The sequence below is a fragment of the Papio anubis genome, chromosome 4, assembly GCF_008728515.1.
Source record: "Papio anubis isolate 15944 chromosome 4, Panubis1.0, whole genome shotgun sequence".
Taxonomy (NCBI): Eukaryota; Metazoa; Chordata; class Mammalia; order Primates; family Cercopithecidae; genus Papio; species Papio anubis.
In genome coordinates, this window is record NC_044979.1 from 18,000,245 (window position 1) to 18,025,167 (window position 24,923).

A 24,923-nucleotide genomic window follows, 5' to 3' on the forward strand; every position below is an offset into this window, starting at 1 on the left:
GCAGATCACTTGAGGTCAGGAGTTCAAGAGCAGCCTGGCCAACATGGCAAAACCCTATCTCTACTAAAAATACAAAAATTAGCTGGGCATGGTGGTGTACACTTGCAATCCCAGCTAGTCCGGAGGCCGAGGCAGGAAAATCTCTCGAACCCGGAAGGCGGAGATTGCAGTGAGCTGAGATTGCGCTACTGCACACCAACCTGGGCAACAGAGTGAGTGAGACTCCATCTCAAAATAAATAAATAAATAAAGTGCAGAGTTTTTAGTGTATTCATGGAGTTGTGCAACCCCTCACCACCAGCAATTTTAGAACACTACCTGAGAACAGAGAACAATTTTAGGCCTACCTGAGAACAGAGAGAAGGAAGAGCAAGTTTAAATATTTAGAAGTTGAAGTAAGTTGGAACCTGACTCCTCCCCGTTTGGTGATCTGTAATACACAAAAGGAAGTGTACTTTTTTATTCAAAAAATATATTTATCTGAATTCAGACTATTAAACCATACTTTACCTGTATTAGCATATTTCATAACTTTTGTAACTCATGCTTTAATGATTTATGGCAAACTCATACTAGCCTTGATCAGAGAGGTGACCCTGGCAGTTATCGAGCGTTAACTCTGGAGAACTGTTGCCACTGAAACTTTCTACACACTGTAATTTAGTGTTCCTATCCAAGGTGGCCACTAAATTGCACTTCTATTTTCACCCTCTAGAGAATGGTAAAAAAGCATGATTTGCAAATATTGTCAAGTCCAAAGTGTGTTTCTATCCTACTAAGGTAGCCAAATGCATCTCTATATGTTAGAATGTTCTGCAGATGTGAAAAAACCCTTCCTGGGTTTATGAAAGTGAGAATGATCTGCATCTTTAGCTGCCTCTGGCATCCGGCACATCACAGAGTGTGGTCAGTCCAGTCTGCAGTCTCAGGCTGCCCGAGCCACAGATTCCCAGTGACTTCATTGGTCAAACAGACTGACAGGTGTTGGCCAAGAAAATATTGATCAAGTTGGATTTTTGTTTTTTGTTTTTTTGGTTTTTTTTGAGAAGGTCTCGCTCTGTCACCCAGGCTGGAGTATAGTGGCGCGATCTCGACTCACTGCAACCTCTGCCTCCCAGGTTCAAGCGATTCTCCTCCCTCAGCCTCCCAAGTAGCTGGGATTACAGGCGCCCACCACAACGCCCAGATAATTTTTGTTTTTTTGTAGAGACAGGGTTTCACCATGTTGGCCAGATGGTCTCGAACTCCTGACCTCAAGTGATCCACCCACCTCGGCCTCCCAAAGTGCTGGGATTACAGGCATGAGCCACAGCGCCCGGCCTTCAAGTTGTTAAAAGAAAGTATTATTGTCAATGACTGAGTATTTATAATGACAGAAATTCCTGAAATTACTCCGGTGATGCTCCTGGTCCTGAGGCCTCCTTTAGAGTACAGGGGAGCCTTGATATTGAAGGCTATGGAGGGAAGAACCAGCAGAGCAGCATCTCCGAGCACCAGCATCTGGTTCGAGGAAAAGGTGCACGCACTTTGTGCTGGTAACACCTGCATCAGATTCCCAAGATGCTCTGAAACAGAAGTATTTACTGGAGTAAAATACTGCCTTGCAGGCCACACGCAGTGGCTCACACCTGTAATCCCAGCATTTAGGGAGGCCAAGGCGGGCGGATGACCTGAGGATGGGAGTTCGAGACCATTCTGGCCAACATGGTGAAACCCCATCTCTACTAAAACTACAAAACTTAGCTGGATGTGGTGGCACAGGCCAGGAATCCAGCTACTCAGGAGGCTGAGGCACGAGAATCAGTTGAACCCAGGTGGCAGAGGTTGCAGTGAGCTGAGATGGTACCACTGCACTCCAGCCTGGGCGACAGAGCAAGACTTTGTCTCAAAAAAATTAATTAATTAATTTTTAAAAATACTGCCTTACAAAGGAGAGGGCAAAATAGAGTATTTCTTATGCTGATTGACAATGCAAGTGACATGAAAATAAACCCCAGGATTCAACTCTAGACCAGCAACTCTTACTACTATGCCTGTGAACTCTCTGGGAAACTTACAAATGTAAATTCCTACATCCTACTCTGGCAGTGGGCTTCGTTTGGTCTAGGGTGGGTCCGGGACTCCTCACGTTTAGTAATTGTCCCTGCTGATTCTTTATTTTAAATAATGGTTTTATTGGGATATGATTCACATACCATAAAATTCACTCCATTAAAGCATACAATTTAGTGGTTTCTAGTATACTGTGTTGTGCAACAACCACCACTCTATAATTTTAGAACATTTCCATCATCCCGCCCCCAAAATTCAAACCTATTAGCAGTCACTTCTCACTTCCCCGCCTCACTTAGCCCCTGGCAACCACTAATCTACTTTTTGTATCTGTGGATTGGCCCATTGTGTGTGTGTGTGTGTGTGTGTATGTGTGTGGGCGTGACGGAGTCTCTCGTTCTGCTGCCGAGGCTGGAGTGCAGTGGCGTGATCTCGGCTCACTGCAACCTCCACTCCTGGGTTCAAGTGATTTTCCCACCTCAGCCTCTAGCTTAGATTACAGGCACCGGCCGCCATACCCGGCTAATTTTTATATTTTTAGTACAGGTGGGGTTTCACCATTTTGGCCAGGCAGGTCTTGAACTCCTGAGCTCACCTTAGCCTCTCAAAGTGCTGGGATTACAGGCGTGAGCCACCACGCCCGTCCAGGATTGGCCTATTCTGAAATTTCTTGAGAATTGCATTACACAATGTATGATCTCTTGTCAGTGGCTTCTCTCACTTACCACAGTGTTTTCAGGGTTCATCCATGTTGTAACGTGTATCTCAACTTCATTCCTTTTTATGGCTGAATACTATTCCATTGTATGTGTGGAACACTTTTGTTTATCCAGTTATTTGTTGGTGGACGCATTAAGCATAAGAAAAATGATATGTAGGCCTGGGTTCAGTGGCTCACACCTGTAATCCTAGCACTTTGGGAGGCCAAGGTGTGTGGATCACTTGAGCTCAGGAGTTCAAGACCCGCCTGGCCAACATGGCAAAACCCCGAAACCCTGTCTCTACAAAAAAACACAAAAAAACAAAAAACAAACAAAAAAAGCCGGACAGGGTGGCGCGCTCTTGCCTCAGTCACAGCTAGTTGAGGGGCTGAGGCAGGAGGGTTACTTGAACCAGGAAGGTCGAGACTGCAGTCAGCCAAGTTGTGCCACTGCACTCCAGCCTGAATGACAGAGTGAGACTCCATCTCAAAAAAGAAAAAAAAAATGCAGAACTAGAAATGGGCAGACTTTGGTTGTTAGCAGAGAAGTTGTACCTTTGGTACTGCCTCCATCTATCTGCTGTGGTGCTCTAAGGACTTGATGTGCGGTGCTTTTGTGCAGGGCACAGTTTAAGCATTTGGTCCAAGAAGGATGCAGTCCACAGTTTCACCAAATTTGTCCCCAGGTGTTGTTCTGAGGCAGCACACTGCCTTTGGCTTCTCTTATTCCTCATCTGCTTCAGATTCTTCTATCTTCTATCTTCTTCCAAATGCGAAAATATTGGTTTGTTTCTGACAATATAATGAATCAGATAAATAAATAAAGTTATGTATAGGCCTAGAGCAACCCATTTTAAATTTTTTAAAACCTTTTCATTGGCTGGGTGCAGTGGCTCACGCCAGTAATCCCAACACTTTCGAAGGGCAAAGCAGGAGGAGTGCTTGAGGCCTGGAATTTGAGACCAGCCTGGGCAACATGGTGAAACCCTGTCCCGACAAAAAATATGGAAATTAGCCAGGCATGGTGGTGCACACCTGTAGTCCCAGCTACCTGGGGCAGTGGGGAGCTGAGGTAGGAAGATCACCTGAGCCCAGGGAGGTCGAGGCAGCAGGAAGCTGTGATTGCACCACTGCACTCCATCCTGGGCAACAGACCCTATCTCCAAAAAAAAAAAAAAAAAAAAAAAAAAAAAGTTTTGTTTAAAGAAAATGAGGAAAATGAAGCATCGAGACTCCAGAATGAGCTGCACTATGTAGTTAGACACAGCAAGAGTTGTATTACATTGATTGTGTGCTTTTATTTCTCAAGTTGTTTTTGGAAACAAATAATTTCCAGATATGTTTGCTAGGAATGCTCAGACAAGAAAACAACAATTTTTGTTCTACTGTAATTGCTATGGTTTCCTCTTTATTTTTTGCCTGCTCTTCATAAGCTGATAAAACTAAGAGATATTGGAATCACGAAAGCTGAATAGCCGTGGCTTTATTTGCAACACAAAAACTATTTAAAATGTAATTTTATTAATATGTATAATTTACAATCCTGTAAACCAAAAAATAACAGGCATCTCAATCAATTTAGAGGTTTATTTTGCCAAGGTTGAGGAGACTCCTGGGAAAAAGAAACACAAGTCCCAGTAAAACCTGTCTCCTGGCCAGGCACGGTGGCTCACACCTGTAATTCCAGCACTTTGGAAGGCCAAGGCAGGTGGATCACTTGAGGCCAGGAGTTCGAGACCAGCTTAGGCAAGGTGGCAAAACCACATCTCTACTAAAAATACAAAAATTAGCTGGATGTGGTGGTGCATACCTGTTAATTCCGGCTGCTCAGGAGGCTGAGTTACAAGAATCACTTGAGCCCAGGAGGCGGAGGTCGAAGTGAGCCAAGATCGCGCCACTGCACTCCAGCCTGGGTAACAGAGCGATTCTGTCCCCAAAAAATTAAAAATTAAAAAATTAAAAAGATCTGTGTCTCCTGTGCTTTTTCCAAAGAGGCTTTGAGGACTTCAGTGTTTGAAAGTGGAACAGTGAGCAGGAGGGGAAGGAGGAAAAGAAAAAAGGGGAGAAGGGTAGACAGTGAGGCAAGTGGTCACATTCTGATGAGGCTCTGATTAGTGCTCAGTGAATCCACGTTTTTCCCTGGGAAACGAAGGGAATGGGGAAAAGTCAGTTGTGTATTCATCCAACTCTCAGTTGGTCTACATTTGACACCAGATAAAGTTAGCATGTGAAATTACAGCTATCTGTTTGGGAACAAAAGGAAGGCAGTTTTTTTGTGTGTAACTCAGTTCCCAAGCTGTTATTTTCCCTTTGGCATAGTGAGTTGGAGGTCCTGATATTTTATTTTTGTTTCACAATCTAAGTGGTGGGGTTTTTTTTTTTCTTTTTTTTAAATTTTAAGAGTGGCTGCTCCATAGGCAAAGCAGGGCTACCCCATAGGCAGAGTAGTCTAAACTATTTTTTAGGAGATGGGGTCTTGCTGTGTTGCCCAGGCTGGAGTGCAATCGCTTTTTTTTTTTTTTTTTTTTTGAGATGGAGTCTCACTCTGTTACCCAGGCTTGAGTGCAATGGTGTGATCTCGGCTTGCTGCAACCTCTACCTCCTGGGTTCAAGTGATTCTCCTGCCTCCACCTCCCAAGTAGCTGGGACTACAGGCGCACACCACCATGCCCGGCTAATTTTTCTATTTTTAGTAGAGACGGGGTTTCACCATGTTAGCCAGGCTGGTCTCAAACTCCTGACTCAAGTAATCTGCCTGCCTTGGCCTCCCAAAGTGCTAGGATTACAGGCATGAGCCACCACGCCCGGCCTGCAGTGGCTATTCACAGATGCCATTACAGTTCACTGCAGCCTCAAACTCCTAGTCTCAAACAGTCCTCCTGCTTCAGCTTCTCCAGTAGCAGAGACTACAGGCTTGCATCACTGTACTCAGCTAAACTTTTTTTTTTTTTTTGAGACAGAGTTTCACCCTTGTTGCCCAGGCTGGAGTGAATGCGTGATCTCGGCTCACTGCAACCTCCGCCTCCTGGGTTCAAGCCATTCTACTGCCTCGGCCTCCCGAGTAGCTGGGATTACAGGCATGCACCACCCGGCTAATTCTGTATTTTTAGTAGAGACAGCATTTCTCCATGTTGGTAAGGGTGGTCTCGGACTCCTGACCTCAGGTAATCCACCCACCTCAGCCTCCCAAAGTGCTGGGATTACAGGTGTGAGCCACTGCGCCTGGCCCTAAACCTTATTTTTAAATTTAGTTTAACAGGGCTGGACGCAGTGGTTCACGCCTGTAACTCTAGCACTTTGGGAGGCCGAGGTGGGCAGATCACTTGAGGTCAGGAGTTTGAGACCAGCCTGGCCAATATGGTGAAATCCTATCTCTACCAAAAATACAAAAATGAGCCAGGTGTGGTGGTACATGCCCGTAATTCTAGCAACTTGGGAGGCTGAGGCAGGAGAATCGCTTGAACCCGGGAGGTGGAGGTTGCAGTGAGCTGAGATTGTACCATTGCACTCCAGATTGGGCAACAGAGCAAGACTCTGTCTCAAAAAAAAAAAAAAAAAAAATTAGTATAACAAATATTACGCTTTTGGTGTCCAGTTATATATAATACATATTTACTTATGGTTCAGAGCTAACATATCAAGTTTAGATTAGTAAAGAGCACTGGGAAATTATAATTGTGTGGATTTTATTCCTCACTCTACCTCTTCCCCTGTGCATGTATCTTATTTTTTTCACGGAATATACACTGTAGTTACATAATTTATTTCCACTGAGATAGAATGCACATAACGTTCACCATCTTTTCTTTTTTTTTTCCTTTTCTTTCTTGAGACGGAGTTTCACTCTGTCATCCAGGCTGGAGTGCAATGGCGCAATCTTGGCTCATGGCAATCTCCTCCTCCTGGGTTCAAGTGATGCTCTTGCCTCAGCCTCCCAAGAAGCTGGGATTACAGGCATGTGCCACAATACCCCGCTAATTTTTTGTATTTTTAGTAGAGACGGGGTTTCACCATGTTGGTCAGGCTGGTCTCGAACTCCTGACCTCAGGTAATCCACCTGCCTCTGCCTCCCAAAATGCTGGGATTACAGACGTGAGCCACTGCGCCCAGCCAACATTCACCATCTTAAACTGTACAGTTCAGTGGCTTGTGGTGTATTCACCGTATTGTGCAACTATCACCGCTATGAAATTTTAGGACATTTCTATCAGGCTCACACTCCAGCCTGGGTGACAGGGCGAGACCCTGTCTCCAAAAAAAAAAAAAAAAGAATACTTGAAAAAATCCCACAAAGATACTAGTCAAATGCAGTAGTGAGAAGAGGGGAAGAGAGGGGAAGAGTAGAATAAGGAGTTGGATGTGTAACTGACTGTGAATAATCAACTGAGTTGACTCACTGCCTTCAGACTAGTCCCACCCAGCTTCTTAACTTCTGAACCCTCCAGTCAACATCATGTCAATGGCCAAACAAAATTTTTGAGCCAAGAAAAGATTTTACAGTATTCACTTCAGCAAGAGGAACAACAGGGTTAGATTATGGACTGGGTTGATAAACATCATCAGCTATAGATGTTAGAATTTTAAAAATACTTTTCTTCAGCTTGTAGGACTTAGTTTCTGAAACTTACAGAAATGTTCAAGCCTACAAAAATTACATGAACTCTTGTGTACTCATCAGCTAGCTTCAAAATTTTGTATGACTTTTTAGTCTAATTTTTTTTTGTTTGTTTTGAGACAGAGTCTCAAAAAAGAGTCTCACTTTGTTGCCCAGGCTGGAGTGCAGTGGGGCGATCTTGGCTCACTGCAACCTCCGCCTCCCGGGTTCAAGCGATTCTTCTGCCTCAGCCTCCCCAGTAGCTGGGATTACAAGCGCCCACCACCATGCCCACCTAATTTTTGTATTTTTAATAGAGACAGCATTTCCCCATGTTGGCCAGGCTGGTCTCAAACTCCTGACCACAAGTAATCCGCCCACCTTGGCCTCCCAAAGTGCTGAGATTACAGGCATGAGCCACCATGCACAGCCAGTCTAATTAAAATTATTAATAATAAGCCCATCTGGTTAATAGAAAGTTCTATTTTTATGGAAAGCAGTTGAGTGGGAAAATGTGTTAGTACTATCAATCATTCCATTATCTCTCTTGGAATATAGTCTACTTGGATCACAAGACCAAATTGCCTAAAAAGAAATAAGAAACCTTGGGTTGTGTAAAAACTCAAGCTGTCTTGAAGCCCAGACCTTTGATTTCTTGGGAGTGAGAGATGCCCCGGCCAGGACATTGGCCTCTGTGGCCTTTGATTTACCATATTTAAATGCCGATTCCAGAGCAGCCCTCAGACAGTTCGCTTTGGTACATCTTGGTACATTGGAGAGGCGCCCAGGAATCTGCATGTCTGACAGGGTCCCCAGATTGACTGGAACTAATCCCCCATGGACCACACTTTGGAAAATAGTCCTATCTCACAATCCCGGACCTGTAAAGTGATAATGAAGTTTATCATGGTATTTTAAGTCACAGAGCACTCCCAACTAGCAAATTCAGCTGGGTTTGTTACTTAATTAATGGTTTTTGGTTTTTTTTTTTTTTTTTTTTTTTTGACACAGGGTCTCACTCTGTCACCTGGACTGGAGTGCAGTGGTGCAGTCTCAGCTCACTGCAACCTCCATCTGCTGGGCTCAAGAGATCCTCCCACCTCAGCCTCCCAAGTAGCTGGGACTGCAGGCATGCACCACCACACCCGGTTAAGTTTTGTGTTTTTGTAGAGACGGTGTTTTGCCATGTTGCCCAGGCTGGTTTCAATCTCCTGAGCTCGAGTGATCAGCCCACCGCAAACTCCAAAAGTGCTGGAATTACAGGTGTGAGCTACCGTGCCCAGCCAGTTAACAATTGCTAATCATCAGAGACAAAAAGGGAAAGGTCAATTTTTTACAGCAGCATTTTTAATATTTTTGTGAATTCAGAAATGCTGATGGATTGATTGCTGAGTGTGCAGGGGGATTCTATGCCCCCTCAGTGCCAGCCTCTGAAGCCCCCTGCACTTGCTTCTCAGTATACGGCATCAGCCGTTTCTCTAGAGATCGTGGTTTTCGTGCTGGAAGTTATTACTCCCTGATGGGAAGTGAGTTCACTTAAGTACCATGTTGTTTAAGTGCTTTTTGTGATCTTTGACCTCCAGGTTCACACATGCATCTCTGTGCATTAGACACAGTGGACTTTTTTCCTTTTGGAAAAGCTGTGCTTCCTGAGAACTATAGGGAAACTGTTTTCTTGAGGGCATGGGAGGAGTTACAGAGTTGACTGTGACCCAGGCACAGCCCTGGTGCTGTCGATGACGGCAGAGACTGTGTCTCACTCATCTTTGAGTCCTCTGGTGCATCCTGCACACGGCCTGCCACGTTGTCCTAGTGCCAATGAAAGGGGATGCCAGCTTGGAAGAGAGCTGCTGGCTCATATGGAACAAGGTTGGATTCTTGTGGGTTTGGTCTGCGTGGAGGGTGGTGGCAGTGGTGGGGAGGGGCTATTCTCCCTGACGTCCACCGGGGCCTCTGCCAGATGCTGGACAGAAGAGTAGTGTCTGTGGGCCCAGCCAAGTGGAGGGACTCCAGAAGCTTTCAGCTCTGCGGAGCTTTGTAAGAGGGACAATGAGTTCCTTCCTGTCCCTGAAAGGCCTTTCAGGGCTATGCTGCATGATGGGATGGGCAAGCCCTGGGGCCTGGCTACTTTAAAGAAGTAGGCTTGGTTACAACATAGATCGAGCCCTACAATGTCTGGTGCTGAGTTGCTGGGTAGGGGGACAGCTGAACTCCATGGACAGGCCAGAGCTCCATGTTCCTGTCCACCTACACACACACAGTTGGCAGACGTGTCTGTTCCTTTCCTTGCTCCCTCAGCTCATGGTTCCCCAGCCTCCCTCTTGTTCGTTTGTTACCCATGTGCACTCTCCTTTTCTTTTTCTCTTCCTCTCTGGCTTTCCTCCCTTCGTCTCCTTGTTTTCAAGAGCTACCTACATGTCTTGAAGTTCTGCCCTTTGATTTCTCTGGAGGGAGAGGATGCCCAGGCCAGGACATCAGGCAGCCGTCCCATCACCTAACAAGGAAACCATCCTGGGAAATAGGGTAGGAATCTTGGAAACTGGAGAAGGAGTTGGGAGGGGGCTTCCCTGGAAAAGTAATGTGAATACCCAGTATCTTGATATGCCTTGAGCTGTAGTCAAGGAGGTGGCTCCCCTCCACTAGGGAGGACCAGCTAGCTGGTGTTCCTGCCTTACAGAAGGACTGCGTGGCCCATGCTGTTGACCTTCTCTGATGGGCCTCATCTTGCCAGCACCTTCACCTGAGCCATGTCCATTTATGCTCGTGTTGGGAGACACTTCTTCCCACAGAGTTCTGGAGGGACTTGCTATGAAGCAATGAAGTTTAATCAGTTACTTCAGTTTATATGGGGGTCAGGCACCAAGAGTCTTCAACTGCTACTTCTGAGCTGAGGCTGCTGCCTTGGTGTCCACACAGGCCTTGCTATTTGGGGGGTTTAAGGAACTCAGTGGGATTCCTGGGCTTGCCAAGATCATCTCCTGGTGTTCCTCAGACCAGACAGATGACCTCGTGACTGGATGTTTCTTCCTCCTCAGTTTGGAGGAGCTGGGAGGGGCTCCCCATGCGGGGCTCTGCAGACAAGGGCAGTGTGGGTTTACACCCAGTGTCAGGGTTCGCAGAAGGCTAGAGTATCCCTGTGGAGACAGTTCCACTTTGGTGTGTGGTTGATGTCTTGTGTCAAATAAAAGGGCAACTACTTTCTTCTTTGGGGACTATTAGCTCATCACAGTGGTTCTTAGAGAGCCTGAAAAAGCATTGGGTCTTGTTGTTATTTATGTTTTGCTTTCTAAGTTTGTATGTATTCTTAAAATTTTTGGTGAACTTAACTAAAAGATATATACAAAGATGGCCAGGCGCAGTGGCTCACGCCTGTAATCCCAGTACTTAAGGAGGCTGAGGCGGGCGGATCACTTGAGGCCAGGAGTTCAAGACCAGCCTGGCCAACAAGGTGAAAAACCATCTCTACTAAAAATACAAACATTATCTAAGGGTGGTGGTGCACACCTGTAATCCCAGCTACTGGGGAGGCTGAGGCATGAGAATCACTTTTTTTTTTTTTTTTTTTTTTTTGAGACGGAGTCTCGCGCTGTCGCCCAGGCTGGAGTGCAGTGGCGCGATCTCGGCTCACTGCAAGCTCCGCCTCCCGGGTTCACGCCATTCTCCTGCCTCAGCCTCCTGAGTAGCTGGGACTACAGGCGCCCGCCACCGCGCCCGGCTAATTTTTTGTATTTTTAGTAGAGACGGGGTTTCACCGTGGTCTCGATCTCCTGACCTTGTGATCCGCCCGCCTCGGCCTCCCAAAGTGCTGGGATTACAGGCGTGAGCCACCGCGCCCAGCATGAGAATCACTTGAGCCCAGACAGCAGAGGTTGTGGTGAGCCGAGAGCATGCCACTGCATTCCAGCCTGGGCAACAGAGCCAGACCCTGTCTCAAAAAAACAAATGAGCAAAAAAGATATATACAAAGAGGGTGACATGAGTTCTGAATCCGGGTGGACCTCAGGATTGCACCCTTGCTCTACCTGCTAGGCCAGAGATTCCAAATTGTGTGTTCTTTCTACCCCCTGCTCCTGGGTGGAACCTACCAGGGATAAATAGTTTGGAGTGTGGGCCTAGATTTGCTCCCCTCTGAGGGAGGCCCTGCTGTCGTGGCTCACTGGGTGTGCATCCCTGTCCCCCCAGGCGACCTGGAGCTCCCCTCAGTGCTGACATGATGACAGTGTGCAGGCCGGCCAAGGGCAGCCACAGCCAGACTGAAAACCTGAGCTACAAATTGGCCGACAAGTAAGAACACTTCTCCCCCGAGAGTGCAGACGCTGGCCCAGCTTCTTACTCTCCTACCACCTTTCCTTCTTCACCGATTCTACTTCCTTGAGCTAAGGAGCTCTTTTCCAGGTCATTCTAATGAGCCTCCTGCAGACCGTCTCCATGCACTGCAGTCATTTAAGGCTTCAGGCCAAAGTGGTCAAGAGAGAGTCTGACTAATGGCCGATGTGTGGAGAGGATGATCCCCCGGCAACTTTAGCCCTGTCCCCATGATGCGTTCCAATTCCAGGTATATTTTTCTAACTACTAGGATGTTCAGGTATTTTAATTATGTTTGAGTCCTAAGTCTTTGCAGCTGTACCTGTCCACAGTCAGTTTTCCCATCTAATATCAGCGTGCTTGTTTCCTTCTCCCCAGATGGAGCCCTTTCTCCGATCCTCTCACATTCCACAAAGCAGTTGGCAGCCACTGAGGGGTTCTCAGCTCTGCGCCCCAGGCTGGAACCCCTTATGGGATGGGAGAATCCTGGAAACAGGAACTCTAGAAACTCTTGGGCCGGCAACCACGTGGAGCGGGAACTCTGTCCTTGGGGACTCGTAGGGCGGTTGCGGCATCCTTGCCTCTGTTGCATGAGTTTTGTAAATCCAGTGTGAGCTTGCAGCAAGCCATCCTTTGTTCCTCTCGAGTTTTCAGACAGAGTTTCCATGATTGTGACGTCACTCCATGTGTTTGGGCTCTTAGACAATAACTATGATACTTACAATAATAATAGTTTCCATTTGTTGATACTGAGATTTAGAATGTATGCTGTACTTTGGGCATATTACATGTTAACTCATGAATTCATTCATTCATTGAATAAATATTTGTTGACTAGTTGCTATGCACCAGACACAGTAAACAACATAAATGTGGCCTCTGACTCATAAAGTTTCAGTCTGCAGAAGGAAGATGAAAAACTTAGGATTCAAGACTCAAGCCCCTCAATTCCAAAGCCTATGTATTTAACTAGGCAATAGTGCCTCACAGCACATAGGACATTAATAACCATATTGTAGATCATCAGTCATCCCCATGCAGGCACTAACCTGGATTGTTGTGTTTTTAATGTGTGTGGCTGTCTCTCTCTTCATCTTGCCTCTAGCACCGTGAGAGCAAGGACCATCACTTCTGCCTTTTGAACCCTCTGACTAAAATCTGAATCCATGCTAATGTCCCCAGTGGTGACGGAACAATTTTAAAATATTTTCTCTTTGTAAACACACTGTTTTGAACCCTAATTGTTTATTTAAATAAGGAATTCTGCCTTGATAGCCATATTTAAAATAGGAAAATGTGTTTGCCAAAAAATGTGTTTGCATTTTCACAAGTTTCTAATTTATGCCGTGCAACCAAGAACTGTGGCGCAATTTATGTGCTAATGTCTCCATTGAGGAAGAGATCTTTACACAAGCAACCTTTGGAATAGAAAGCTGAATAGTAACAGGATGCATGAAATTGCTACTTACTCATCCCTCACGGTGAACCTTAACTGGAGTTTCAGAATTTCCATGCGGTCAGATCTATACATTCAGAAAATGGGCACCAGGAGGTGTTAGCTAGTGTCGGCACATCTAAAGTCACTGTGCCCAGTCTTTGCTGGTGGAAGAATGTTTGCGTTGGAAAACACAAATACTGTCATTTTTGTTAGACTAATCTAAAAATGTTTTCCTTTCAAAATGATTTTTAATATCTTCATGGCATTACCTAATCTCCTAAAATTACATTTGGAAGCATATATCATTACATATACGTTCTAGACCAGAACTTTCTTCAGTGATGGAAATATTCTTCTTCCCCATCCAGTACAGTAGCCATCAGCCACATGGCACTTCTGAGTCCTTGACATGTGGCAGGTGTAACTGAGGAACTGAAGCTTGAATTTCATTGGATTTAAGGTTAGTCACGTGTGGCTGGTGGCTACTCTATTGGTGCATTTCTAGGCCAAGTGTGAAGTCTGAATCTGCCTCTATTCACGCATTCATTTATGCACCAGATATTTATTGACCACCAACTCTCCTGGGCATTGTTCTGGGTGCTAGGGGTGCAGAGTTGGTCACAACAGGCCAAAATAACAGAACAATCTCTGTTCTGGTGGCAAGGCTCATGGAGAGCTCACTCTAGTGAGGCTCCATTCCCGAGGAGGTTCTGTTCAGATGCACCCAGTCATTGTGGCTTTGCCCACTTGAATCAGACAATTTGTCAAGTTCAGGGGTAGCACAAACTTCATGACGTGTGATGTTGTTGTAGTTTTTAAATAGTCATTGCAAAGAACTGCCTGCGGATACAAAAAGCAAGAAAAACAGCATATGTAATCTTTTACCTCATGAAATTACTCTTATTTTATTTTTATTTTTATTTTTGAGACAGTCTCGCTCTGTCGCCCCGGCTGGAGTGCAGTGGTACAATCTCAGTTTACTGCAATCTCTGCCTCCCGGGTTCCAGCAATTCTCCTGCCTCAATCTCCTAAGTGAGTAGCTGGGATTACAGGGCCTGCCACCACACTCAGCTAATGTTCGTATTTTTAGTAGAGATGGGGTTTCACCGTGTTAGCCAGGCTGGTCTCAAACTCCTGACCTCGTGATCCACCTGCCTGGGCCTCCCAAAGTGCTGGGATTACAGGCATAAGCCACAATGCCTGGCCTATATTATTATTATCTTTATTTTACAGAGGTGGAAACTGAAATTTAGAGGACTTAAACAACTTGCCTAAGGTCACGTGGCTGAATTAGGCTTTATTCAACTCAAAACCTGATTGCTCCTTCATTTCACCATGCTGTCTCCCCAAGAAAAACACAAATTGATGGTTTAAAAAACATTTTTGTAGAGATGGGTGTCTTGTTATGTTGCCCAGGCTGGTTTTGAACTCCTGGCATCAAGTGATCCTCCCACTTCAGCCTCCCAAAGTGCTGGGATTACAGGCGCGAGCCACCGTACCCTGCCCACAAACTGATTTTTTTTTTTTTTAAATAGGGATTTCAATGTTTGTGGTTTGTGACTTTCATATAACATTTATATCTAAGTTCTAGCAAATCTCTGTGACCAGCCAAGAACAATAAGAATCACTCACCTGGTGTTTGTCTTTCTTGTGCAGGGTCAAGGTGGAAGGTCCAAGGACTGAGAAAGACCCTCGAAGGCATCGCTTAAGTCCTCCATTCCTTTCCTAGAGACTGATCAGGAGTCGGGCTTCAGAAGGAGCCCCCCGGAAGGGCTCCGCAACCTCACGCTAGAGTCGAGAATGGATATGTTCAGCTTGGATATGATCATCAGTGACCCAGCTGCGGAAGCCAGCAGGGCTGGGAAGAAGCAGCTGGGAGGCGTTCAGAACCCTTGCTCATCTGCCAGAGCCGGACCCCGGCACAAGTCCCTCAACATAAAGGACAAGATATCAGAATGGGAAGGGAAGAAAGAGGTGCCCGCTCCTGCACCCAGCAGGAGAGCAGATGCACAGGGGGATTATCTGACGTCCTGTCTGGTGGAGAGGAGGAGTAGTGATGGGGTGAGAACTCAGGTCACAGAGGCTAAGAATGGAATGAGGCCAGGAACAGAGAGCACAGAGAAGGAGAGGAATAAAGGAGCAGTGAACGTCGCGGGACAGGACCCAGAGCCGGGGCAAGACCTAAGCCAGCCAGACCGGGAAGTGGATCCTAGCTGGAGCCGAGGCCGAGAGCCAAGACTTGGCAAGCTACGCTTTCAGAACGATCACCTCTCGGTGCTGAAGCAGGTCAAGAAACTCGAGCAGGCTTTGAAGGATGGGTCGGCAGGGCTGGATCCTCAGCTGCCAGGAACTTGTTACTCCCCACACTGCCCACCTGAAAAGGCAGAGGCGGGGCCCACCCTTCCTGAGAACCTGGGAGGCGGGAGTGGCTCGGAAGTCAGCCAGAGGGTCCACCCCTCCGACCTGGAAGGCAGGGAGCCTGCCTCCGAGGCTGTGGAGGACAGGAAAGGCTCGTGCAGAAGGCCCTGGGACCGGAGCCTTGAGAACGTGTACAGGGGCTCGGAGGGTTCCCCCACAAAGCCCTTCATCAACCCTCTGCCAAAACCCCGGAGAACGTTCAAACATGCCGGAGAAGGGGACAAAGATGGGAAGCCTGGCATCGGCTTCAGGAAAGAGAAAAGAAACCTGCCTCCTCTGCCCTCGCTACCTCCCCCGCCTCTGCCCTCCTCTCCCCCGCCGTCCTCTGTGAACAGAAGACTGTGGACTGGGAGACAGAAATCCAGTGCAGACCACAGGTAGGTGCCGGTGTGGCAGGGCAGAGCGTTGCCACCTGGCTCTCTCAGTGGTTTATGTCCCATCGTAACTGTCTGTTCTCAGCTGAATTATTTGTTTTATTAAACTGATGGATCTTGTAGTCCAGATGGTTCACAGCTTAAGATACTTTGTTAATTAACCTGGAAACTTGGTACGTGATGCATGTATTTTGTGTTTGTTCTCAGTCCTCAAAAAAGAAGAGGATTTGCTTTTAAAAATTACCCTTTAGATGTAATAAGGACTTGAAATTGGGACAGTAACCAAGAGTTAAATGAAGGACTCATGTTAACCCTGGCAGTCTACAACCTAGTAGTCCCTGCTAACTACCAGTGCTTGAATTTTTCTTGGTATGGGCTTTAGAAACACACTGCCTGGAGTCTACACTGGCCCGATCAGTGTCTATCTATGTGAGCTTAAACAAGTTGTTTAACCTCTCGAAGCCTCAGTTTCCTCATTTATACATATGGATGCACGCACTGTGAATATTTTATAATGTTAAAATAACACATTAAATAATAAAGCATGTTAATGCTTAAAAATAAAATCTGTGCTTTGAAAACAATTTTTCTATTTTGCAACTTAATCTCTAGTCCATTTCTGTAACATGCTACTTGGTTTGATACCCACTAATCTAGAAACCAGCTTTAGAGCAATTTCCTCAGGATAGTTGTCATACTCCCTTTCATCATTTCACCTCCTATTTTCTCCTGACCCACTCCATTGAGCTTTGGGAACCTGTTCCTGAAACTACCCTGTCCCAAGGCCACCAGTAACCTCCATCTTGCTAAATCCAGTTGCCAGTTCTTTGTTCTTTTCTTAATTGGCCCCTCTCAGTATTCGAGAAACACCTGTTGACTCGCTCCATCTTGAAACACTTCCTTCATTTGGCTTCTGGGTCACCCACGTCCCTGGAAGTCCTGTTTCTCTGGCTCCTCTGAGTTCCATTCTTTTTTCCCTCTGTCTGTCAGAGCACACCCCGAACCTATCCCCACCTCAACCCAGGGCCAGACCCGAGACTTTTCTTCTCCGTCTATACTCACTCCCTAAATGATCTCATCCAGTCCCATGGCTTTCAATGTCAATGTCATGTTTATGATTCCCAGATTGAGGCATTCAGCCCCAGCTCCCCCTCCCAGCTTAAGGTTTGTGTAGTCATCTCCTGCTCAGATCTTCATTTGGTTGTCTTGTCATTCGTACTTAACATGTCCAAACCTAAATTCTCCATCCAGGCTGCCAGTAACCACCTCCTCTTACAATAATTGTCATCCTACTAAATGGCTTCACCCTTTGTTTAATTGCTTAGGCCACAAACCTAAAAAGTCATCTTCAATTCCTGTCTTTTTCACATACCCCCTCCTAATTTATCCCAAATCTGCCTATATCTCCTCCACTGCTACCATCTTAATCATCTCGGATTCACCTCCCACCCCCAGAACATTCCTCCCTCAGCAGCCAGAGGAGTCTTCTAAAAATATAAACTATAAATTAAATCCTGTCACCCCCCACTCAACATGGTCTGTCATGTAGGATGATTCTTTTGGCTGTAAATAGCATAATTTCTTATGTTCTCTTCAAGGGGAAAAAAAACTTGCATATTCTAGAATTTATTTACATATATATGTGTATATATATGTGTAAATATATATAAGTTATTCCCAGTTTACAAATAATGCTGTGATAAGGAGCATATAGTATTACTAGTTTTGCTACTTACTAGCTGTGGGACATTGGACAAGCCACTAAATTTGTGTTGGCCTCATTTTACCTACCTGTAAAATGGTGATAATTATATTATAGTGACCACTTCACAGAGGAGTTGTGAAGATTGAATGAGTTAACATGTGTAAACATAAACTTAGTATAGAGCCTCTTCAATATGTGTTAAGTGTTTTATTTTTCTGTGGCTCCATTCTGTTTAATTAATCAGGCTATATCTTTTTCAGTACCAAACTATTTATTTTAAATTCATAATGTATTATTATTATTGTTATTATTATAATTATTATTATTTTGAGACAGAGTCTCGCTGTATCACCCAGGCTGGAGTGTGATGGCACAATATCAGCTCACTGCATCCTCTGCTTCCTGGGTTCCAGCAATTCTCCCACCTCAGCCTCCCAAGTAGCTGAGATTACAGGGGCATACCACCACGCCTGGCTAGTTTTTTGTATTTTTAGTAGAGGCAGGGTTTCACCATGTTGGCCAGGCTGGTCTTGAACCCCTGACCTCACGTGATCTCCTGCCTTGGACTCCCAAAGTGCTGGGATTACAGGCATGAACCCCATGCCCAGCCCATAATGTATTTTAATATCTAGCAGGGCTTATAGAAATTTATTAATGTTGCTAATAATTAGTTGATCCTCTTGGATTTCGTATATATAACATCATGTCATATGCAAAAAATAATAATCGTTTTGTCTCTCTCCTTTTTAGTAATTATAAACTTCTTATTTGTTTATTTACTTATTATTCACCTTTTCCAAAAATGTCTTGAGTGTTTCTGCCTGTATTTTTCTGAATGTTCTAAATATTACTATCAAATTTCACATACACAAAATATGTGGGGGTTTTTGTTATTAATATATAATTATTTGGCATGCTGTGTATTTGCTACGTTTATTTCTAAGTCTTTTCTCTTTTTAATGCAATGGTTAATGTAGTCTTTTTTCTCATATGGTCTTTGTATTTAAGAAAACTACTTATTTTTTGTGTGTGTGTGTGTGTATATATATTTTAAGACGTCTTAAATTTCTTATCATTTCTAATAGTCTGTCAGTTGATTCTCTTGGGCTTTCTATGAATATAACCATATTGTCTAAAAGAATCATCATTTTACCTTTTTCTTTTTAATTTATACCTAATTTTCTTACCAAATTGCACTGGCTGAGAATTCCGAACAGTGTTAAATCATAGTGCTGAAAGCAGTGTGCAGCCCTACTTCACCCCTAACTTTAATGGTAATGCATCTAGAGTTTCACTCGCAGGCACTCTTATTTGAGATATGTTTTTACATTATCAAGTTAGTGTCCTTTTATATTTATTTTTTAACTTACAGTTTTAAAAATTAGGATTAGAGATTAGATTTTTGTTAAAGTACTTTTCAGAAACTCCTGATGATCATATGATTCTTCTGCTCTGATCCATTCATAGTGAATTTATATCTTAATACTAACCCATCCTTAAATGTGGGGGATGAACTCCCATTCGGGCGTGGTTTATTATTCTTTTAATGTACTACTGAATTTTATTTGCTAATATTTTAAGATTTTTGGATCAGTAAATAAATTGGACTGGTCTATACTTGGGTTTTATTGCACTATCGTTTTTTGTACAGAATACATGCAGGATGATTGCACTACCTTTACTAGGTTTGAGTGTCAGTGTTACGTGAGGTCTGGAGAAGAACTTAGATGCTTCCTTCTTTATGTTCTGAGAAAATCTGAATCCATCTCCAATAATAAATCCTTTCTCCAGCCACTGCCAAAGCCCGGGTCCCCGAGCACTCCCATGACTTCGCTGCTCCTGCCCAGTGCTTCCCACAGCAGCCCTTCCACGCCCCTTCTGGCTGTTCCTCCAAGGAGGCCCCACAGCCCCAGGGACAGGTTGGTTCTGGGAAACTGGAATCCTTCATCTGTGTCATCACTGGGCAGGCGAGTCAACCTGGGGAACAGTTATTCCCATTATCTTTTCTCTCTTAACTACCATCTGTGCCTTTCAGTCTTCCAGCATTTTCTTTATAACCAGCTAAAGTTACTTATTTCAGTCCAAAGATGAAATTTTTCTTGGCCAGTTTGAATATGGTTGCATCAGCTGTGTTTTAACAATTTTGGCTTTGGGTTTTTCATTTTGTTTAAAATAGTACAATGGAGGTGATTAAGGCAAGATGTTCACTTTCTACTCTTAAAAAAATAAAGTATGCTCTTTACTGTGGTCCTATCTCTTAAAAACAAAAAGGCCTGTACCACGAATTTGGCAGACGCACCACCCCCTCTGAGGGAGGAAAGCCAAACCAAGGTTGAAGAAAGAAATGATTAAGGATTTAGAGGTTATGAGGGTTTAGAATTTCATGGCCAGGCTGTGTGTGCCTTAGAGAATGTACTCAGCTTATTTTCATAGGCCCATTAGTTCACCTCCTTAAGAGTAAAACCTGTGGCTTCAGAGCCTCGGTTTAAGAAAGCGTATTTTTCTTTTTCTCTTCCCATTTCTCTCTCTTCTTTTTTCTTTTCTCCTCTTCTCTTTCCTTCCCTTTTCCCTCCTTTCCTCTCTCCCTCTCTATTTGCTGTCTTCTCTCTTCTTTCTTCATTTCTCTAAAGCCCCAGGAAATTAAATGCAAGGACTCAGGCCTTCAATCCTCAAATGGAAAATGAGAAACCCTCAAATGTCAGGAAATTCCAAAGATAAGGTTCCTACAGCAACATTAACTTGGTTCTATGTGTTTTATGGCATACATTTAATAGCTCTGGCAAGAATGCCTTAAGGCCAACGTATAACAAGAAAAGTTCCTACTTTTTAAGTGTGAGCAGCATCCTGAAATCACATGTATCTACATACTCAAAATGTCTTAACTGGAATTCAGATTTTTAAATTTTTCTTTAACTTGGTCATGTGACAGCTTGTAGATCTTTATGAAACCAAATAACTGCACTGACCAAAATTTCAACTTTTCAGCTGATTGTTTTGGCACCATATAGATTTGGCCTTTCCTTGGGGCTTTGGTGTAAGACTTTCAGAACTTCTTGAGGACACGAAACCTCAGTCATTATATGGCTGCCAGATCACACTGTGCTGTTATTGATTCCATAATTTCCATCTTCTATGGGACCGATACGGATTCCCCACAGCTCTCTGGCTGGGCAGCAGCCCTCGGCTCTCACCGGTTTAACAGTTAAAATTAACTTACCAGCCAAGCGGTGGTCCGTCTCAGTCAGCAAGGCGTCCCTGAGACAACTCGGAATTACCACGTCTAAAAACTGAATGTTTTAAGTCTTCAAAGGAGGACATTGTTTGATTTAGTTGATGTTTAGAGCAAAAGCTACTCTGGAAGCTTCTGAGAAACTTGGTTTAGTAAAGCCATTTATTTCAATAGAAGCTGCACTGGAAAACAGAGAGATGGTGCTTGCTCTTCCAAGGTTGCTGTTGTCCATTACAAGAGTGATTTTCATGTCATTTCTCATTGAAAAGTGCAAATTGTTGGATATTAGCCACAATGGGGGACAGAAATAGTTTTTCCTTCTGACATTTAGGGTTTGGATCCAGGATAGAGAAAAGCAGAAACCGTGTGAGTGGTCCTAGTATACAGTGGAGGAGCTACCTGATAACAGAATGCAAGCTGAGAGCTAACAGAAGCCTCCTCCTGCCTAGCCGCCTGCCCTGAGCACCTGGGGGTAGGAATGCCCTTCCTGGGGTATGGTGAGCCATGGGGAAGAGCTGCCTGTGGTCACTCAGGATAGACAGGCAGAAAGACTCTGGCAGCTGGAGGAGTATGATGGAAGTCAGCGCATCCTTGGTTTCCAACCCAGCTGGATGATGTTTTAAATGGTTGCTAGGGGGCTGGGCGTGGTGGCTCACGCCTGTAATCCCAGTACTTTGGAAGGCCGAGGTGGGTGGATCACAAGGTCAGGAGTTCGAGAGCAGCCGGACCAACATCGTGAAACCCCGTCTCTACTAAAAATACAAAAATTAGCTGGGCGTGGTGGCGCGCACCTGTAATCCCAGCTGCTCAGGAGGCTGAGGCAGGAGAATGGTGCAAACCCGGGAGGCGGAGCTTGCAGTGAGCTGAGATCGTGCCACTGCACTCCAGCCTGGGCGACAAAATGAGACTCTGTCTCAAAAAAAAATAAAATTAAATTAAAAATAAATAAATAAATAAATAAATGGTTGCTAGGTGCCAGGCTAGCCAAGCTTTTTTTATTTTTTATTTTTTTAGCAGGGTCTTGCTCTGTCACCCAGGCTGGAGTGCAATGGTTCAGTATTGACTCACTGCAACCTCCACCTCCTGGGCCAAGCGATTCTCGTACCTCTGCCTCAGGAGTAGTTGTGACCACAGGCACACGCCACCACACCCAGCTAATTTTTGTACTTTCGTAGAGGCAGGGTTTTACTATGTTGCCCAGCAGGCTGGTCTTGAACTCCTAGACTCAAACCTGCTCTGTCGCCAGGCTGGAGTGCAATGGCGCATCTCAGCTCACCGCAACCTCTGCCTTCCGGTTCAAGCGATTATCCTGCCTCGGCCTCTCAAGTAGCTGGGACTACAAGCGCGTGCCACCACGCCCAGCTAATTTTTGTGTTTTTAGTAGAGACGGGGTTTCACCATGATGGTCAGGATGGTCTCGATCTCTTGACCTTGTCATCTGCCTGCCTCAGCCTCCCAAAGTGCTGGGATTACAGGCGTGAGCCACCACACCTGACCTGTAGCCAAGCTTTTTTAATCCATAGATGAAAATAATCCTGGGGGAAATGGATTCAAACCAATTTGCTAAAAATTAACTCAAGAATACAGCTGCTTTTTTTAAATCTTGAAGTAGAGATAAATTATAAACAGTAAATGTGGCACTTAAAACCAGCTTTTAAAATATTTATTCACTGGGCCAGGCATGGTGGCTCACGCCTGTAATCCCAGCACTTTGGGAGGCCGAGGTGGGCAGATCACTTGAGCTCGGGAGTTTGAGACCAGCCTGGCCAATGTGGGGAAACCCTGTCTCTACTAAAAATACAAAAATTAGCCAGGCATGGTGGCACACACCTGCAATTCCAGCTATTTGGAAGGCTGAGGCAGGAGAATCACATGAATCCAGGAAGCAGAGGTTGCAATGAGCCGAAATCGTGCAACTGCACTCTAGCCTGGGCACAGAGCAAGACTCCGTCTCAAAAAATGAAATAGGCCCGGCGAGGTAATCTCAGCCGGTAATCTCAGCTCATGCCTGTAATCTCAGCACTTTGGGATGACAAGGTCAAGAGATGGAGACCATCCTGACCAACATGGTGAAACCCCGTCTCTACTAAAAATACAAAAATTAGCTAGGTGTGGTGGTGCGCACTTGTAGTCCCAGCTACTTGAGAGGCTGAGGCAGGAGAATTGCTTGAACCGGAAGGCAGAGGTTGCAGTGAGCTGAGATGCACCATTGCACTCCAGCCTGGCAACAGAACACAACTAACTAAATAAATAATAAAATAAAATATTCATTCATTTATTCAACCAACAAATATTTACCACACACCTATTGAGTGTTAAGACATAGGAATGTAATAATGAGCAAGATAAACAGAGACTCTGTCTTCACAGGATTTGCAAACCAGTAATAGTTAGAAGGACACAGCTGGTGTGATCATAACTGCTGTCAGCACTGTGAGGAATCCTGGTGCCATGGGAACATTCAGTAGGGATGTGTAGCCTATCAGGGAAACAGACGGGATCAAGAGGAAGTGACGCTCAGGCCAGCAGGAGGGTGGGGAGTGGGCGTTCAGTTTGAGTGAACTAATAGGTGAAAGCCCTGAAAGACTGCATCATGTCAGAGGAACTGCAAGGCAGGAGTGTGGCCCGAGGGGCCAGGAAGGGTCTGGGGTGAGGCCTGAAAGCCTTCTGGACCTGTACACACAGTATGGATTTGGGCCTATTACCTAAGGGCAATGGAAAACGAGAACATTTTTAAGAAGGGGAGAGAGATTATCAGATTTGCACGTTTAAGGCTGGGCGCAGCGGCTCACGCTTGTAATCCCAACATTTTGGGAGTCTGAGTGGGGTGGATCACCTGAGGCCAGGAGTTCAAGACCAGCCTGGCCTACATGGTGAAACCTCGTTTTGGGGAAATATACAAAAATTTAGCCGGGCATGGATGGCAGGCACCTGTAATCCCAGCTACTTGGGAGGCTAAGGCAGGAGAATCGCCTGAACGGAGGTTGCAGGAAGCCTAGATCACGCTGTTGCACCCCAGCCTGGGCAACAAGAGTGAAACTCCGTCTCAGAAAAAAGAAAAAAAAAAATAAGATTTGCATGTTTAAGAGACCATCCTAGCAGCAGCCTGGAGACTGGGTGGGCACCAGTGGGCAGGTGGGGAGAGGCGATGGGGAGGAACAGTGAGGTCTTATGGTTACCCTGTGGTGTAGCTGCCTTAGGGACTGAGAGAAGTGGGTGGGTTCAAGAGATGCTTTGGAGGTAAAACTTGGGTTAACTAGTTAGACATAGGCAGTAAGTGGGAGGGATGCTGGGAGTCTGATTTCCAGGTTTAAGACCTAAACCTCTGGATGGCAACACTGGGCAAGGAGCTGGTTCTCATCAGGGAGAAGCAATGGGATTACGAGTTCAGCTTTGAGATTCTTGTGCATTGTCCAAACAGAAGGAGCTCTAAGTTAGGATTTCATTTACAAAAATATGGAGAAGTCGTGAAGAACATTCAAAATACGACTCAGAATCACAGTGTTTGGCATTGGTTGCTGAAATTTGGCTATTGCATAGGTTATAATGCCCTTCAGCAAAGTTCTTTGGAACAACCAGCTCATTCTAGCATCTCTGAAACTCAGAAGTACCAAATACCAAATGATCATTTGAGGACCTGGGAAGTAAAGTGAGGCTGAGTGGAAGTTACACCCCTTTCCCAGGCTGTGAGCTCCCCAAAGGCAGGGACCTCTCGCCTTTGTGTCACCCACTTTGAGCACAATGCAATGTGATTCGCATGTTTACTTATTAAACATGCAGGCAGGATGTGGAATGAATGTTGAACATGTTTAAATTAGAAAGAAGCCTGTTTGGACGTGGTTATCATTCATTAACCTTTCACAGTTTCCTTTCTCTCAAAGTTAATGTGTAAATGAGGATACTAAAACTTTCAAGTTAAAAAAAAATTTGTACAGAACAGAATTAGCTTAGCGGTTGGAGGATGAGTGTGATCACCTTTCTCCTCTTCAGGGAGCCTGATCACCTACCTGAACCTCAGAAGGGGAGGACTGATATCCCTGACATTTATGTAGGCTATAGAAATAATGCTAGGTGGTACGGGCATGGTGGCTCACACCTGTAATCCCAG

At 45.1% G+C, this 24,923-nt stretch overlaps 1 protein-coding gene across 12 annotated transcripts in view; it reads left to right on the forward strand.

Annotated features, from left to right (window-relative positions):
• DENND2A (DENN domain containing 2A) overlaps positions 1 to 24,923 on the forward strand; it is a 128,090-nt gene that overhangs the window by 21,296 nt on the left and 81,871 nt on the right. For 6 of the 12 annotated variants that reach the window (XM_021936343.2, XM_031665097.1, XM_031665096.1 and 3 more), the window contains exon 2: positions 14,746 to 15,884. In XM_021936343.2, coding sequence (XP_021792035.1) covers positions 14,890 to 15,884 — 995 coding nt within the window. In that variant the 5' untranslated portion in view covers positions 14,746 to 14,889. The other 6 variants (XM_031665088.1, XM_031665091.1, XM_031665087.1 and 3 more) reach the window with 6 other exon arrangements.